We start from the raw sequence: 17,068 nt of genomic DNA on the forward strand, positions 1-17,068 counted from the left end.
CTGGTAAATTTAGAAACAATTCTACGAAGTATGAGAATTTGTTGGAAAACTGAATGGAAATGATCCATAAACTCAACACTGAAAAGGCTCACTTCAGGGAAAACAATATTTCCTGCTCTAGTGTTTCTGGCATAAAGGTGGAACGAACGTACAGCAGCATAAAACAATTATTTTAAGTAGTATCTATAATTGTCAATTTTACATAGCCATCTATGTATTACTGAAATAACTTATTTTAATATTTGGTATTTTAATTGGTACATATTGGTGTTGCATTCAATTTCCAAGAGAGACAGAGAAGTGTCTGAATGTCCCTTTAAATAACTCTCCTCCCACAGTTAATATCCGCGCCCCCACCCACCAGCGACTTGCTTCACATCAACAATGACTGTCTTGGCTGGCTTCAGTGCAAAAACAGCCAGTGTTTTGATAAATCTTCTGACAATTTAATCCGTTATCAGTTAAACAGACCAGCTTCCTACTGACCACCCGCAACGGTAAGCGCATATTTTCCTCCGTGGTCTGTTTACCTGGATAGTAGCCTGCTAGCCAGTTAGCTTTCTGTTAGCTTAGGCCTGAATCTTAATATTTAATCAAGCGTGGTCTTGGCGGAAAGACAGTGGGCCACATTGTTGTGATCCACGTTGTTCCCCCTTGTTGCTCTAAGAATCTCAAATGCAAACGACCCGTGGTATATTTTCAAAGCAGAAAGACAACAGTTGTAGCTGCGTTGCTAACTTGTAATGACAGCTTCCGCAAAAGCTGCAGCCAAATTTGGAACGCTATGCAGCTTGAATAAATTTGTTTTGCACCACCGACATGGGGCTCCATGCATGCTTACTTTGCATGAAATATTTCTTGTCATTTAGTTTTGTTGGATATTTTAAGGTGCTTATAATGGCATTGAACCCTTTTAGGTTGGAAGGTTGTGTTTGTTTTGGCTCTATTTGATGCAACCGCTGTGCAATGTTTTACAAGGAAATTAAACATGAAATAATAGAATGTACGTACACACCTAAAGATAAATGTATGATTTTAAAAAATAGTATAAAAGTTGTATATTCTGCATGATTGATTCCTTTCAGTATACTACTACTGACTCACTGCCTTAATGTAAACAGGTGCAAGAAAAGAGAGGAAGAGTTCACGCAGCTAGACAGGAAGGTGAGCAGTGGGTGTCTTTGCGATGGCCGGTGGAAGGAGAGGGACGAATCGGACCACCTACTGCAGACCTCCGTTAAGCAGTGACCCAGGCTCCGTCAGCAATGGCAACCACACCACCAGCTCTCCAGTCACGGGGGTGCGAAACCGTGCAAGGCAAGTCCCCTGTTTAATCTTCTCACCTCATCTGTGCTGCACAGTTCAGCGCCTGCCAACTGGAAAACTGCAGACTACTTTGCAAACGTGTTTATACATTACTAAAACAAAGTTTAATGCACTTTATTAGGATGCTAGACCAACACTGAGAAACATTTACTTTTAAAGGAAAGGATCATTTTGGGAGTAGGGTGTCATGTGTATGTACTCTCATACCACTAAATAATTTTCAGTGTGCTTCAGTTGTCACATATTAGAAAGTGTAGTTCACATTTATTCTCTCTGTAAATCTGGCTGTTCTGTGAAGGACTCTGAGGTTTGGTTGCGAACACTAGTAAACAAGCAGCATCATGCAGACCAAAGAGCTCAGCAGACAGCTCAGGGATGAAGTTGTGGAGAAGTTTAAGGTAGGGATCAGATCTCAAGCTTTCAGTTTCGCTTTTGAAAGTGGTCATATTTAGATATGGAAAGACTGTGGCTCAACTTCAGCTGTCCATGACACGACTTTCCAGCTTGACAGACAAGTTTGGGGAAGGAGAATATGAATTGGAGCCAAAAGATCAGTGGTACATCTGAAGGAGCTGCAGAGAACTACCACTCAGGTTGGAGAATTTGTTGATAGGTTGACTACTAGTTGTTCACTTAACAAAAGTGGCAAGAAGAAATTGAAGGAAAGTCAATGGGAAGTTGGGTTTCCAGTTAGCTGCAATGCATCCAGGGATTACAGTAGCCATTGTTTACTTATTTAAAGGCACAATCCACATTGATCCGTCCGTTATGTCAAAACTACTTTCCGCTCCTTCATCATCTTGAGAAAAAAAATTGTATTTGCTGAATACAAATGCAGGATGCAGTCCAGGTGCAAGGGGTATGATTACTTTCTAACGCTCAGGTTTTGCCTGCAGAAACGGCTCTGGGACCTGCATGTCCAGCCCCCCGCTCGCTGCTCAGACTGTTGTTCCCCTCAAGCACTGCAAGATCCCCGAGCTGTCCATGGATCGAAACGTGTTGTTTGAGCTTCACCTCTTCTTCTGCCATCTGATCGCCCTGTTCGTCCACTATGTCAACATCTACAAGACTGTGTGGTGGTATCCACCGTCACACCCTCCTTCACACACGTCTCTGGTCAGTACGCACAAAATACGTTCTGCAGATTACAAACTTCTGTTTTGTTTACTTGAAGAATTTCCATTTTAACTTGTGCAAGAAGTGCATAACCTCAAAACTTAAAAATAAAATTGTAGATGTAAAGTAGTTTAATGATAATAATTAATCAGTGTTGTTATTTGCAGAATTTTCATCTTATTGATTATAACATGCTGGTGTTCACAATCATCATACTGGCAAGAAGGCTGATTGCAGCAATTGTAAAAGAGGTAAGTTTGTTGTTTGCTGGAGGCTGATAACACTGTCCATGTTGGCATGTATGTGGTTAAGAGCTGCTGTTGTACAAACATTATTTTCATCTGAGCATAACTCTGCTTATGTCTGACCATGGTTTCCTTTTCCTGCAGGCATCACAGACTGGGAAACTCTCCTTCCCCCACTCAATATTTTTAGTGATGGCCCGGTTTGCAGTGCTAACGCTGACAGGCTGGAGTCTTTGTCGCTCCCTCATTTATCTGTTCAGATCCTACTCTGTCCTCAGCCTGCTTTTCCTTTGCTACCCGTAAGTATTCTTAAAAAAAACGTCAAATTTTAGACCTGTAGGACAGTTAGAGTCTAATATGAGTGAAGGCCATGACTTAAACAGTTTCCCTGCGTTTCCTTGATCCTGTGTTCATCTGAAGCAATAAGTTGAGTTCTAGGTTTTCTCTGCTGATGCTCCAGCTGCCGTTTCCTGTCGTTACGAGTTTTAATCTATGGAACTATTAAGTAACTTTAGTTCACCCAAAATGTTTCCGGGTGATTTGAGGGGGGCAAGTGTTGGCTTTCAAGCTTTGTTTCCCTACAGTGTTGGTTATTATCTCCTAAGTATCATATTGAATTTCTTCATGTAAATTATTGAAAAGAATGAGTTAAATATTAATAGCTTGATGAAGTTTGAAATAGATGCTGAATGATTTAACAGTTAGCTCCTTGCATTTTTGATGGATCTTTATTACTTTCGATTACCTTCTCAGTGTTTGGAAATATTTTCTGACATACTTGGCTTCTGGCCAGAATAACTCTGAGAGTTAATGTTGCTATAACAACAACCCACATTGTCACTGGTTTAAATGTTGCTAAAAAAACTAATTAAACAGGGCCAGGATAGCAGAACTCAATATCAATGACTTTGTTTTTATCTTTATTTAAGATGACTGGAAATGATCTTAGAACTCTATACTTGATGTGTTAATAGATTTGATTGATTTGACAGTGGTGTTCATTGATGCACTGGTTGCTATTCATCTGTTGCTGTCTATTTATGTTTTCTTCTGTGGCCTCATAATTATGATCACATTAATTTTTCTGAAAATGATTTTGGTGATAAATGACTAAGTAATTTCAAAAGACTTTACCGCTAATAACTGCTTTACAAACAAACTTACTTATGGCTCTACAAAATACAATAAACTTCCTGTTATGTTTATTCAGAAATTCAACATTTTCTCTCATTTACAGACTTTACTGGCTTGTTATTTAAGCATTTAAAACATACCTACCCACATTTATGCTGTTTACAAAGGTTTTAAATGTCCTTTCAAAAATAGTTAAGATTTGTTAAAGTAGAGGAATTTTCAATTTTGTTTAGATTAGATTAGATAAGATAAGCTTTATTGTCACCAAGGAGTAATTTGCTTTGGAGACAACAACAATTACAGATAAATATATAAAAAAGTAAGAAGATAACTACATTAATGGTACACCACAACATCAAAATAGCACACGTCACCATACTATGTTTGGACTTATCTCTAATTATGAATGAGGTCAACACTAATAGTCATTAGTGCTGTATATGAATAAATTAGATATTAACATGTTACCTTTGTTAACATAAAGGCACAAATGTGTTTCCAATGGGCTACAAAACACTTTTCCCCTCTTAAGTCCCTTTTGATACCATTATCGCTGTAAAACTGTGAAACATTTCAAATATCTAACGGTAGGTGTTGGTCCCCACAGATTTGGGATGTATATCCCGTTCTTCCAGCTAAGCTGTGATTTCCGGCGAGCGGGTTCTCTCTCGCCGATCGCGAGCATCGGCTCCAAAGAGGTCGGCAGCGTGAGCCGCGGCAGGGACTACTTCACCGTGCTGAAGGAGACGTGGAAGCAGCACACCAGCCAGCTGTACGGAGTCCAGGCCATGCCCACTCACGCCTGCTGTCTGTCACCTGACCTCATTCGAAAAGAGGTGGAATTTCTGAAGATGGACTTCAACTGGAGGATGAAGGAAGTGCTGGTCAGCTCCATGCTCAGCGCGTACTACGTGGCGTTTGTACCCGTTTGGTTTGTAAAGGTAAGATTGTGTTCAATCTCGGTATATTTTTAAATACAGCTTCTTTGATGTGAGAATATTGATATATTTCTTCGTCTGTGTGGTTCTCTAGAGCACTCAGTATGTAGACAAGCGGTGGTCCTGTGAGCTCTTCATACTGGTATCGGTCAGCACGTCAGTCATCCTCATGAGACACTTGTTGCCGCCTCGATATTGTGACCTCCTTCACAAAGCTGCCGCCCACCTGGGCTGCTGGCAGAAAGTTGACCCCTCTCTCTGCTCCAACGTCCTTCAGCACATGTGCGTACTCCTCTTTGTTTTTTACCTCAGTTCAGACTAATGTCTAGACTAATGAGTCATACTGTGTTTTGTTTTCTTTTTACAGATGGACTGAAGAGTACATGTGGCCACAGGGAGTCCTAGTAAAACATAATAAGAATGTCTATAAAGCCATGGGCCACTATAACGTTGCAGTCCCCTCAGATGTTTCCCACTATCGCTTCTATGTGAGTCTTGCTGGAGAAAGAGATTTTATGTGGCATTAATTTTAGTTTTAAAAAGAAACCACATTACCTTGCAAAAATATGCATACGCTCCATATCAGTGCCAGCAGGTCAAGAGACTGAAATTTTTACCGTTTTTCTTTTCACAAAATTGCTGAAGGTTAGTTTAATTGGATAGTGTCTGAACAGCAACTTCCAAGTCTTTTAACTGATTCTCAATTAGATTTAGGTATGGGTTTTGATTAGGGCTGTTGTAAACGAATATTTTAGTAATCGAGTAATCTATCGATTATTCTTACGATTAATCGAGTAATCGGATAAAAAAAAATTATAAAATGAAATATTGGTAAATCTGGCATAATACCGGTGTTACTATCAGATATCAATATCAGTCCAATTTTTCATATTTGAGCATCCCTAACAGTTGCTTTTTTGTAGTTTAGAAAACTAACCTGTAACAATAATAGCTCACTTTCTAAGTTAACCAGAAGAAAAGTTATAGAAAAATCTGAAATTATATTGAATTTAATAACAAAGAGGCAGGCTCACAAATGTGCTTATAAAAAATTAATACAATCCAGCTTTTAGTTTATGTATTCATCTTCAGTGAGTTTAATAGATTAATTAAACTCACCTTGCCACCTAATCTGTCACGCTTTGGGTTTGAAAATACGGGAAATGCCGCCTGGAGTGGGAGGAGAGGGCGAATGAACGAACGTAAGATGGGGTGGAGGGGAGGAAATAGACCAGCGGACTGATGAACCGTTAGACCGGGGGACGAACACGGGGGGAAGCAATACGGGATATTTACGACACCTTCACTGGTCACACTCAGAAACTCATCTACCAGCCATGTACGATGCGCTCCGCCACCCGTTTCTTCAGACCGGGATATGAAATTTATTGTGCGGTTCGTCGGTAAAGCTACATTTACACGGTAAGCATCAGCTACTCAGCCGCCCGCCCTGTTCAGGCTATCCGCTCACCTCAGCGCTCTTCCCGCCGTTCGCTTTCAACCAGCAGCCCCGGAGGAGAAATGCTGCCGTACTCCAGGCATTCCCCCAGTCATTTTAAGGATGCTTATTGGTTCCCCAAAAACGATAAAAAGTCGGGCATTATCATCAATCAATAAAATCCCCACGGGCCAATCTTGAAGATTGGACTTTATGCCGCTGAGACTTAGCTTTTGTCAACAACTCAGAGGCGGAAGTGAGAGCTCCGCGCAACGCAAATGAAGTCCCGGCCGGAACACGATGCGCTAACTAATAAAACATAAATTAACGAAGCTTCGAGGCAGGTAAATTTTCCTCGAGGAATTTTAGTAATCGAGGTACTCGAATCATTCGAGGAATCGTTTCAGCCCTAGTTTTGATTAGGCCATTCTAACATGAAAATGTAGATCTGATTGTATGTTGAGTCATTGTGTTGCTGGAAGTTGAACCTTTCCTGCTGTTCAAGCTGAAGTCTTCTGCAGCTTCTAACATGGTTTCACCTTGTGATTACCCTCTGTCTATCTCCATCAGTGCTTGTGTGAACTCTGACCTGCTTCCCTGTCCTTCTCACATAAAAAATATTGAAAGCGTGTAGCGTTTTCCTTTGATTTAACAATTATCTGCAACTTCCTGTTGGTGTATCATGTAAAACTACCATAAAATATGTAGACGTTTGAGGCTAAATGTGACAAAATGTGAATTTACACATTTCAGCACTAACCTGTCCCATTTTTTCCCCTCCCTAGTTTTTCTTCAACAAGCCTTTACGAATATTAAACATACTCATCATCCTCGAAGGTGCCATGATTTTTTACCAGCTCTACTCGCTCATTTGCTCGGAAAGGTGGCATCAGACGATATCGCTGGCCCTGATCCTCTTCAGCAACTACTACGCCTTCTTCAAGCTCCTCAGAGACAGAATAGTCCTAGGAAAGGCATACTCGTTCTCAAACAGCTCATCGGACCAGAAAGTCAGCTAAAACTCCAGTTGCCGTTGGTCACGCTTACTTTGGAACAAGAGAAACATGCCTAAGAGTTCTGTATTTTTTCTACAAGCCACATTTGTCAGTTTTGTTCTGAATTGCCATAAGAAAAATAAATATTTTTGTATTACTTTAAAAAGTGTTTCATATTTATTAATCCCTGACTGATTTTTTTTTTATAGAAAAATCAGATGTTCTGGAATTGTTCATAGGTTGTGCAGATTTGAACTTAAATCAGAAAAAGTTAACTGCAACACAGGTGCAATGCAACGATTAACAACCAATTTTCATAGCAGCATTGAGTTTTCAGACTGTTGGTATGCTGCACATTAGTAATTCACGTCGGAAACATCCTCTTTTTCCTGAATGTTAATGTAGCGTGAAATTGTTGAATAGTAGATTGAACAACATTAAGGGGACAAAATGGAGACAGAAACAGATTAAGTTCCTCTGATTTTAAGTACGTCATTGAAGATCTTATAGGTTTATTAACAATTTTTACAGCCTGTTTGCACCTGAGAATTGAAAAGGTTACATTTTTGTTACGGTTTTCCTTACAAATTACTCTGAAAAATATCTGCACATTGAAGTGTGTCTCTACCAGCTTTGTAGATTTGAAAAAAGATGTCTTTGGGTCTGTTAGGTTTTGGTAAATAATCCAAACTCAGTCAATCTGATTAGTCCTAAACAGAAGACCTGTGAACAGCAATTTTAAAGTCATGTCACAACTGGATTATGTCTAAATTTTAGGCCATTCAAATGCATATATAAGCTTCAATCTAAGCCATGCTGTTATAGATCTGTTGTATGTTTACTATTTTCTTCCTGGAAGATGAATCTGTCCCAGCCTCAAGTATTTTGCATAATCTAGCTGCAGGTTTTCTTCCAGAACTGCCCCATGTTTAGCTCCATCCATCATTCTATCAGCTCTGACTAGCTCCGTTAGCTCTGCTGAAGAAAAACAGTACAACATCGTGATACTGCAACCACAATGACTCATTTTGGAGATTGTCTGTACAAGGAAAATATTCTATAAGCTGTAGATTTTTGTATATAGGACAATAAGCTCAGTTGACCAGAGTGCCCATAGTGTTCTAGATTAGAAAATGCCTGAAGCCTATACTGACATTAAGCCAAACAGAGTGACTGTTTCTCAAGTAGCTGAATTTTAAAGGTGATTGGTTGTCGTGGATTTCATCTTTTTTTTTTCTCAGCAAAAGTGGGTTAACATACCGTGCGGAATTGTACAGTTTTCAAATCTTATTGACATTTTTATTTTTGCTTCATTTGTATAAAATTTGTCTTCACTTTACATTTTTTTACTTCTTTGTTTCAGTAATAGACAAGTAGTAGCCACGTCAGACAATGGCCGCCATAACTCAAAACTGGGTATCTTTACTTCCGGTGTGATTTTGCCTTGGGAACCGGTGTGATTTTGCCTTGGGAACCATTCTCATAATCTTAAGGATATAATAAAAGGTAAGTTTAATAATAACAGCATTTAAGTGTTAGACAGCTGTTATTAATCATTGTAAATTCACCATTCTCTAACTGTGTATAAAATAAACAGCCTCCGATCGGAGAGTAAACCACCTAGCAGCAGCTTTAGCCACATTTAGGAAAAAATATACTCTCTGTCAGTGCTGTAACGTTTAGAGGTTCACTTTCTGTATTTTATAAAACAGTGTTTACGTGTTAGATAACCGTTATTAGTCACTGTCAATTTACCATTCTCCAACTGTATTCAAAGGAACCAGCCTCCGATCATGAGTAAACCAGCTAGCAGCAGCTTTAGCCACAGTTAGGAAACATATACACCGCCGCCTGTCAGTGATGTAACGTTTAGAGGTTTTCTGTATTAATGGAAAATAAAGGACAGCTTCCAACAACGTTGTTTAGAATAGTATTTTAAATATTCTGGGGCTGATTATGTATCTCTGCTCATTTCCAAGCTCAAATGAGCAACTTCACGTTCAAACACAAGTCCCCCAAAAAACGCGACCGGTGAATCATTATTTTTTATGAGTTTAGAAAAATCAAGACAAAAGCCACAAATAACAATTGGGCTTGACGACATTTCTGTTTTTCCAGCAACAAAATGCGCATCTCCATGCACTGTTCATTTTTCTGTCGCTGCTGTCACAGAGTCTCTCCCAAAGACGAACAGAAGGAATAAAAATAAATACAAAAGAAAATATTAATGCGCAGTGATTGGGATAAATAACTTTAATCTGATTACTGGATTTGAAATACGAACTCGTTAGATTATTCGTTACCGAAAAAGTGGTCCGATTAGAGGAAGGCATTACAAAGCAGCGGCGGCACCGGACATCTCTGCTTATAACAAACAAATCCCTATTTTATAGGATGAGTAGCAACTCCAGTCTATAATTTAAGAATCTGATCAAGATTAGAGCTTAAAACGTTATAGTTCAAAAACAGTAAAACGTTCTGGTTAAGGAACAGTTATGTCAAGTAGTTAGCTAGCTAACAAAATTCACTAATGCTAAGCTAACGGTTACGCAAAACAAAAATACCTACCTTCATAGTCAAACAGGTATTGTTCGGTGAAGAATTTGTAGCCTTTGTCTAATTTAGATTTTGTTGTCAGAGAAAATTGGTTTGCAAATCGTGATATATCTTCAAATCTTATTTTAGGCAAATGTTTTAGAGACTGTAAACTCCATGCTCCGGTGTTCTGTCTGATCAACATATGCTGTCAGACATATATATATATATATATGAAATAGACAACTTTATCATTACTTACTATGTACACCGGAACTAAGGATACACAGCTTCGAGCCAAAACGGAAGTTGTGTGACGTCATGTGAAAAGGGTCTGTTACATAAAATCCCAGTAGAATGTGACGTTTCCGGTTGAAACGTCACAAAATGTGCAAAACGTTTAAGCGTAAGATCATTTTTCCAAAGTCAGTGGAGTTTTGGGAACAGGTTACAGAAAGAACAGCGCCCTCTTGAGTCACCTCATGAGACGGTCGCAGGATTTCGTGCCACACCGGGGCGTGCTGGCCCTTTAAGACGGATATAGACAACAGCTCCCCGGCTCAGCGTCGATGATGTCGCGCGTTACATCTCATCAGTAATTTCACACTTCACAGCTGCTGGACAGATAATTTACCTCCATCGTGATTTCAAGAGGTTAATGTTAATTAGTACAAGTGTGCGTTGACGGTTTCGGTCACAGGAGGAGGAGAAATGCGACACCGAGCCCAGCCGACAGGCTCTGTGGTACGTAATTGATTCGGTAAGTCTTATTTGTGTCAGTCTGTGGATCATAAACCTGTTTACGCGTCTTCTGCCACACAGAACCTACCAGAATACAACTATATTTGCTGTTCACACATTGTTTCTCATTTATTATTCTTATAGTACAGATGTAGCGCATAAAAATGAGGATTTCAGCGCACAAAGTTACCTTTGTTTATTACTAGTGGCCATCTTTGGACCGCACTTGGAGGCGACTTATACTATCATCCACTGCGATTAGATGCAGGGCGCGTAGTAAGGTCACAATTCCAGTAATGTAGTCCTGTTTACCATGAAAAAAAGCACGCTGTCTTGAACATTAATTAAATTAATCTCAGGCTTTAAGAAATAAATATTAGAAGTTACAACTCTAATTTGAAGCCGGCCAAAGACATAAACGAGCAAAGCAGCTGTGTAGGGCTCCCCCACCAGCAGGGGGCCCACGAGAGCCTAAGTCTAACATGAGCATTACTTTTTCTTAAAGTAATGCCCTCTGTTGATAACTTTTAGCCTCTTGTCAGCCAATGTTAATATCCCAGCTCCAAAAGCCATAGCAAAATTCATATAAAACATAACAAATATGTTTATAATACTGGTTTTCTTGGAGTTCTGACATGGTGACTCAGATGTTTTTCCTGTGGAGAAAACATAAAACAAATAAGACGTTGTAGTCTTGAATCACATCTTTAATTAAACATCAAAGCATATTTTTAAGAAGCAGAGAGAAAACGTGTTGTGGTTTATTAATGAGAATAATGGGAGTTCCTAATTTTTGATTGGAAAAAAGTACTAATAAAAATGTAACTGTTTTTTTTTTGTTGGTAGTGGACCTGCTGAGCTACAATCAGAGCCAGTCAGGGAAAAATTGGTAAATTTCTGCTTTTAACACTTTTAATCAAGATTAATTTAGAGCTGTGGCGAGCTTTGGTAACCTCACAATCCATGTAACGCAACACAAAAACTTAGCTTGTCTCTTCAGATGGAGTTTAACCTGTTTATCTAAAAAACACAAAGTACTCTTATGCATCATCCAGATCCTATTAAGGTTTATCTCTGTAGATCATGTTACAGGCTCTTTAAAGTATCCAGTTCTGCAAACAGATGGTTGCTTTAAGAAATTACTACTGCTGCAGTTTAGCTTTTAGAGATTTTGACTTATTTTTTGCCATATATTATGAAAGCATAAACATTCTTGGAGGATTATTTTCTTTGTAAGTAAATAAAAAAAAATGCATCAACAGAGCCTGTTACCTAACTGTGATTTGAGATTTGCTGGGATGCTTTACTGTTGGATAATTAAATCATCCCCTAATGTGCAGAGGTAGATTCTTCTTCTGCAGTAGTGATTTTGGCACAGTCCAAGTCCTTCCTAGAAGGAAGGGAAGGAGGACTGCTGCTCTTCAGCTTCCTACGTTTGTTGTTTCAGGACATCCTGCACACCAGCTGGGCTGTGTGTGTGTTACCTGCACTGGAAGCAACAAACATAAATGAGCTGTCATGGAAGACAAGCGTAAGAAACGCAGCCCAAAGGTGTCCCTCCCTCAGCCTCCTCCGCCACCCATCAACCCCCGCAAGCTCTCTGTCCTTCCTGCCAGCAAAAGTGCCACCTTCTCCCTCGGCCTGCCGCAGCCCCCCTCCCCCAAGAACAGGAGCAAGTTTAAGAGATCCATAGGAGCGCAGGGACAGCCAAAAGAGGCGTTCACGCCTGTGGTAGCCCCGCCAAAGACAACACGGTTTGCACCTTATTACTTAACCAGTTACACCCAACTTTGGAATCTGAGAAAATTACATGTTTTTTTTTTTTCTTTTTTTTCTTTTTCTTTTTTTGTCCATTAGACCACACAGGGAGAAACCCAAGGCTCCGCAGCCAGCAGGGCCCAGTAAAGTGGTCCAGTCTCCCCCCCTGCAGCACTCCTTCCTTACAGATGTCTCGGATGTGAGAGAGATGGAAGGAGGCCTCCTGAACCTCCTCAATGACTTCCACTCAGGCAAATTACAGGCGTTCGGTAAGATAACCTCCATGTGGGAGCCCATTAGGGGAATATTCTGTTACAGGCTTAAAAATAACAGCTTTGTCACCTGAATCAGGCTGTAATCAAGAAGAAGCTGTGCAGGCTACTTAAATAATCTGCAGTCATGGAAATACTTCTGACTTTGCTACAAATAAGAGGTCAAGCCGAGTCTCTGTCTGACTTCTAGGAAAGGTTTGCTCCTTTGAGCAGCTGGAACATGTGCGGGAGATGCAGGAGAAGCTGGCGCGGCTGCACTTCAACCTCGACAGCCACGTGGAGGAGCTTTCCGAGGATCAGAGGAAGGGTGCTTCCGATCTCAACCTGGAGCACCTGCTGTGCAACGTAAGCATGAGTCAGATCAGCAGAGTTCAGTTTCAAACCGAGACGTGTGGTTTAGAAATCCGATTGAGCAAAGCTTGAATCGGAAACACAAGGAGAACCGAGTTAGTCCAGTCAATTCTGATATTTTTCTCCCTTACAAATCAAACTCAAGAAAGATAATCCATGACTTTTGCTTAAATCTGAACCCAGTCTCACACCAGCCCTGTGGAGTCTATTTTAGTAGAACTCTAGTCTATTTATCTAGAAAGTTCGCTTCGTTTGGGGAGATGTGAATGTGCAGTTGAACTCTGATCCAAACTAATAAAAAGCAGTCACTGCTCAGTCTAAAAACCTGGGTCTCTGTTCAATTCATGTGAACTCTGGTGTGGTTCAAATGGTTATGAGGATGCAAACAAATGTTACAATTTTATTTGAACAACACAAAGTAAAGCATAATTGTGAAATGCATTGAAAAGGTTTTTTTTTTAAACATCAGTGAGCAAATGGCACCCTGAAGACCAAAGAACAGCAGAGCGGTCAGGAGAAGTGTAAGGCACTTACACTTCTCCTGTGTAAGATTTGACCAAATCTAAACAGATTTGGTCAAATCTGTTTAGATTTGACCAAAGCTGAGCTTTTTTTTTTTACCCACATGCAAAACGGTTCTCTCCATGCAAATAACAATGGAAACAGCCCAAAGGTTTTCCTCCCTCAGCTTCATCCATCACCTGTAAACACACGAAAGCTCTCCATCCAGCCTGCCAGAAAAAGTGCCACCTTTTCCCTCTGTCTCCCGTATACAATTTTTGTATTTTATATTTGCCATTTCATTTACCTCCAACTTCATAACAAGGTATATTCTGTGCCTATTTATCATAAAATACCCACAAAAACTTAAGTTTTTTTTTATTTTTTACAACTATACATAATCAACTGATTTGTTGCTTAAGTTGTATAAATGCATAAAATAAGTAGCATCTGAAACGGCTGCTTAGTGGTCAATACAGAACATAAATGTGTGGAATGATTTGCATATTTTAATGGCGGTCATGAGGAGGTTTTGATGGAAGCCCTCACAATTTCAGAAGCTTTTACTTCTGAATTTGGCAGCATAAGCACTCAAAGCAAAGCGCATTCTTCCAAAAGCAGCTGGGAACCTGATTATCTCTAATGTTCAGATACAATAATCAGACAGCTACGTCTCAACACTTTTTGGAATGGGGAAGAGATTGCCTGCCAGCTAAGATTGACTCGTTTGTCTTCCTCATCGCCAATGGCAGAGATATAAAACCAGTTTGTTTGTTTTTTCTTTTTTATCCGATTCTAAAAAAAAATCCAAAATGGTTTTACAACCTCCCTGTGAGCAGTCGGATTCTGTTGTTGGGCTCTTCAGGCTGTTTTGACATGTAATACCACACTGCAATTAAGTTACTTTTTTCTAAATGTTTTTTTTTCCCTGTCCAAACTTTACTTTAACTGTAAAGAATTGAAATTAGGAATTTCAGTTGGTAAGAATTGCATTGAAATGATAATACAATTACTAAATTAAGATATTAAGTTCAAAAATACTTTATCCCAAAGGGAAGTTATAACTTATCCAAGTATCAAGAGTTGTTTTGGATAGTGATGCAGTGGGTAGGAATAATCAGATTTGAAACGACTTTTGAGGCCTCTGACTTTGAGAAATATAATAATCCATTAGCTGAAGCTTCAACAATAATCAGGTCATTTGGTTCTATTCAGAATTGCACTGGAGATGTATAAAATTGGTTTTCATTTTGGATATTGTCTTGCGTCAATATCCAACTCTGCGTCAAATCTTCTCTTGATGCTGTGTGGTGACGTTGCAGGAAAAGGACTCGACATGCTACAGACTTTGAACAGCTACAGTACTGCAAATTTACTTCTACGGCTCTATGCAGCTTATTGTATGACAAATTGCCTTGCCTTAGAGGAGCATTTTTGGCTGGAGCTGATGGGCTGTTGAGTGGATTTGTGTAGATGAAGGAAGATGATCATATGCTTTTGTGAACGCTGATCAGGTAACAGGAGTTCAGTGGAAACATTGCCTTACAAAGCGCAGGCTGTTATGTAATCTGATCAGATTCAGAAAGGACGGCCCTGAACTACAATATAATCTATTTTTAGCGGTTTTGATTTTTCAATACTCATCTATTTACTGCTTTGTTTCCACAGCTGGAGGAGCTCAGCACCTCAATGTATCCTTTTCCTTACTGAAAGCTTGTATGTTAATGGCATCACCAGTGCCCCCTACATTGGAAAGTGTATTTTAATTATGTTTCCACTTCAAAGTGACTCTGTGTGAATCCTTAATGCGTCTTTGCTCAGACAAAAGCTCCACTTGGCCGAGAATCAGGACCTGCCCAAGACATCTGGTCCCTGACAGAGCCAGGTGCCCAGAATGTTGACGATGCGCTGATCTTTTCTGAACATCACAAAAAGATAAAAATATCGAAAAGAGCAGGTTACCATGGCATTAAACCAGTTGCCTTAGAAACGGGAGCAGGAAGGTCCAAAGGAGAGGGAGGAGGCCATTTTTCCACTCAGTGGAGCTGAGAGGACATTCCAATGACTGGATGCAGCAGAGCATTAAATTAGAGCGCAACCAAAAAAAAAAAATCAAACGCCTCATTCATAGCACAGAAACATGACCGCAAACTAGTCTGAACTGGAATGTTGAAAAAAAAAAAAAATAAAATAAAAAATGCATTTAGGTTTTGAACATTTTCTTGGCAAAAGTGGGTTTGACTAAAAGGAAAAAAAAAAAAAAACTACATTTTCTGTGACAAAAGAAGCACATTCCATGAGCTGTGAATTTACACCGGCACTTGTATGCCATTCAGTGCATGTTGCTTCGTTTCACACGGCAAGTGCATCTGTACCAGTGTTTAACTGGAAAACATATTTGACCCTTTAAACAGCAGCATGGTGTTTGCAGCAGAGGTTTTAAGGTAGCTTTGCTGTCGGTATCAATGTCTCCCACAGTTTTATATCTTTGCTGGAAAACTGATGCGATTCAAGCTAAACTTTGGAGAACTACTGCACACAATGTTGTTTTTATATATATTGCTAAGGTAATGTTTCAAAATGTAAAATTTGCCATTTTCATTATGAGTCAGAAACTTCAGTTCTTGCTACAAAAACTATAAAAATCTTTGTTTCATACAAGAAAACCTCTGTGTAAAGTATGTACTCTCTGTACAGTGCTATTTCAAAGTGGCAGCTACTTTAATTGTGCAAAATGTATTGAACACTGCAGGTGCATGTCAGTTAATTATAGCATAATTGTTACAGTTTTAAAATCAACTGTAACAGTTGAATTGAAAAGGTGAAGCTATTTTTTTAGATCTATTACATTGTGATAATTTGAGGATTTCAAACAATTAAAACAATATTTTGAATCAATAAATGTTGGCCCACTGAAAAGTATGCTGATGTAGTCTATGCACTCAGAGCTCTTATGAGTTGCTTTCACCTGTGGCTCTAGTGTGTTTTCTTCATCATAAATTGGTTGAGTTTGTTGGCCAATCAAGCACAGTGATACCAAACTTATTAAACAAGGTATCGGCACTGTTAACCGTGTTGGTAAGTGCCAACTTCTGAAAAATGAAACAATGTCTGTAAAGCTTGTAGAGTTGTTTCTGTTGCTTGTGCAGTTTTCTACCACAGTTTTTTTCCTTCCGCTTAGCTATCCATTCGTATGGTTTCATGCAGCCAACTTTAGCAATGATATATATTTTTTGTGGACAAAGAGGCATCCTTATTGTTCTTGTGAAGGATGATAACTATGGTGGACAGATGTCAAGTGAGTGTTCTTCCCTATGATTATATATCCCTTAGCTTATATTTTAAATATTTCCTTATGTATATGAGTTTTCTTTTAATTGAATCTTTTTTTTTTCAGGTGTCTCTTTATATTTTCTTTAATTGAAAGCTTGGACATGTTTTAATTTATTGCAACCCCTCTCTTACAAACTTATTTCAGGGCTGTGGGTCTCCAGTTGTCTTTTCCAACATAACTTTTAAGTTACTCAGATTCTTCAATTAAGATGTTTGTCATTTTGCATTTAGGGGTCATAATTAAAATGTACAAGATGAAAATGTATACTGTAAAAAAAAAAAAAAAAAAAAAAACAACTATGGAACTCTCCAGCAACATCATCCAGAATAAAGATGATTTAACTTTAAAATTAGTGTGTTTCCTGGTTATATTTAAGTTCGTCAT

General features: G+C 39.1%; 2 protein-coding genes across 4 annotated transcripts; both read left to right on the forward strand.

Annotated features, from left to right (window-relative positions):
• Window positions 1–330: 330 nt before the first annotated feature.
• On the forward strand, window positions 331–7,358 carry tmem39b (transmembrane protein 39B). The gene is made up of 9 exons (XM_014980348.2): window positions 331–497; window positions 1,122–1,317; window positions 2,223–2,442; window positions 2,610–2,693; window positions 2,832–2,986; window positions 4,429–4,762; window positions 4,854–5,041; window positions 5,127–5,247; window positions 6,983–7,358. Exons 2-9 carry the CDS (start codon window positions 1,187–1,189, stop codon window positions 7,214–7,216), a joined length of 1,467 nt encoding a protein of 488 aa, XP_014835834.1. The 5' UTR covers window positions 331–497; window positions 1,122–1,186; the 3' UTR covers window positions 7,217–7,358.
• Window positions 7,359–10,249: 2,891 nt separating this feature from the next.
• Window positions 10,250–17,033, forward strand: ccdc28b (coiled-coil domain containing 28B). Of its 3 annotated transcripts, XM_014980355.2 has the most exons (7): window positions 10,250–10,487; window positions 11,315–11,357; window positions 11,916–12,222; window positions 12,326–12,495; window positions 12,689–12,843; window positions 15,019–15,041; window positions 15,172–17,033. In XM_014980355.2, the coding sequence occupies exons 3-7, from the start codon at window positions 11,987–11,989 to the stop codon at window positions 15,224–15,226; spliced, it is 639 nt and encodes a 212-aa protein (XP_014835841.1). In that variant the 5' UTR covers window positions 10,250–10,487; window positions 11,315–11,357; window positions 11,916–11,986; the 3' UTR covers window positions 15,227–17,033. The 3 variants fall into 3 exon arrangements, with proteins under 3 accessions (XP_014835841.1, XP_087858595.1, XP_014835840.1); XM_088002469.1 differs by lacking the exon at window positions 11,315–11,357 and having other exon boundaries at window positions 10,250–10,471; XM_014980354.2 differs by lacking the exon at window positions 11,315–11,357 and having other exon boundaries at window positions 10,251–10,487.
• The last annotated feature ends 35 nt before the right edge of the window (window positions 17,034–17,068 follow it).

This window comes from Poecilia mexicana, unplaced genomic scaffold (assembly GCF_051168715.1).
Source record: "Poecilia mexicana isolate PSO_F unplaced genomic scaffold, ASM5116871v1 scaffold_22, whole genome shotgun sequence".
Classification (NCBI taxonomy): Eukaryota; Metazoa; Chordata; class Actinopteri; order Cyprinodontiformes; family Poeciliidae; genus Poecilia; species Poecilia mexicana.

Bases quoted from the DNA above. Each gene is read 5' to 3' on its own strand.
- tmem39b (XM_014980348.2), top strand. From the start codon at position 1,187: ATGGCCGGTGGAAGGAGAGGGACGAATCGGACCACCTACTGCAGACCT. The intron at 2,694-2,831 runs GTAAGTTTGTTG...CTTTTCCTGCAG, and splicing joins TTGCAGCAATTGTAAAAGAG to GCATCACAGACTGGGAAACT. The intron at 4,763-4,853 runs GTAAGATTGTGT...GTGGTTCTCTAG, and splicing joins TACCCGTTTGGTTTGTAAAG to AGCACTCAGTATGTAGACAA.
- ccdc28b (XM_014980355.2), top strand. From the start codon at position 11,987: ATGGAAGACAAGCGTAAGAAACGCAGCCCAAAGGTGTCCCTCCCTCAG. The intron at 12,223-12,325 runs GTTTGCACCTTA...TTTGTCCATTAG, and splicing joins GCCCCGCCAAAGACAACACG to ACCACACAGGGAGAAACCCA. The intron at 12,496-12,688 runs GTAAGATAACCT...TCTGACTTCTAG, and splicing joins AGGCAAATTACAGGCGTTCG to GAAAGGTTTGCTCCTTTGAG.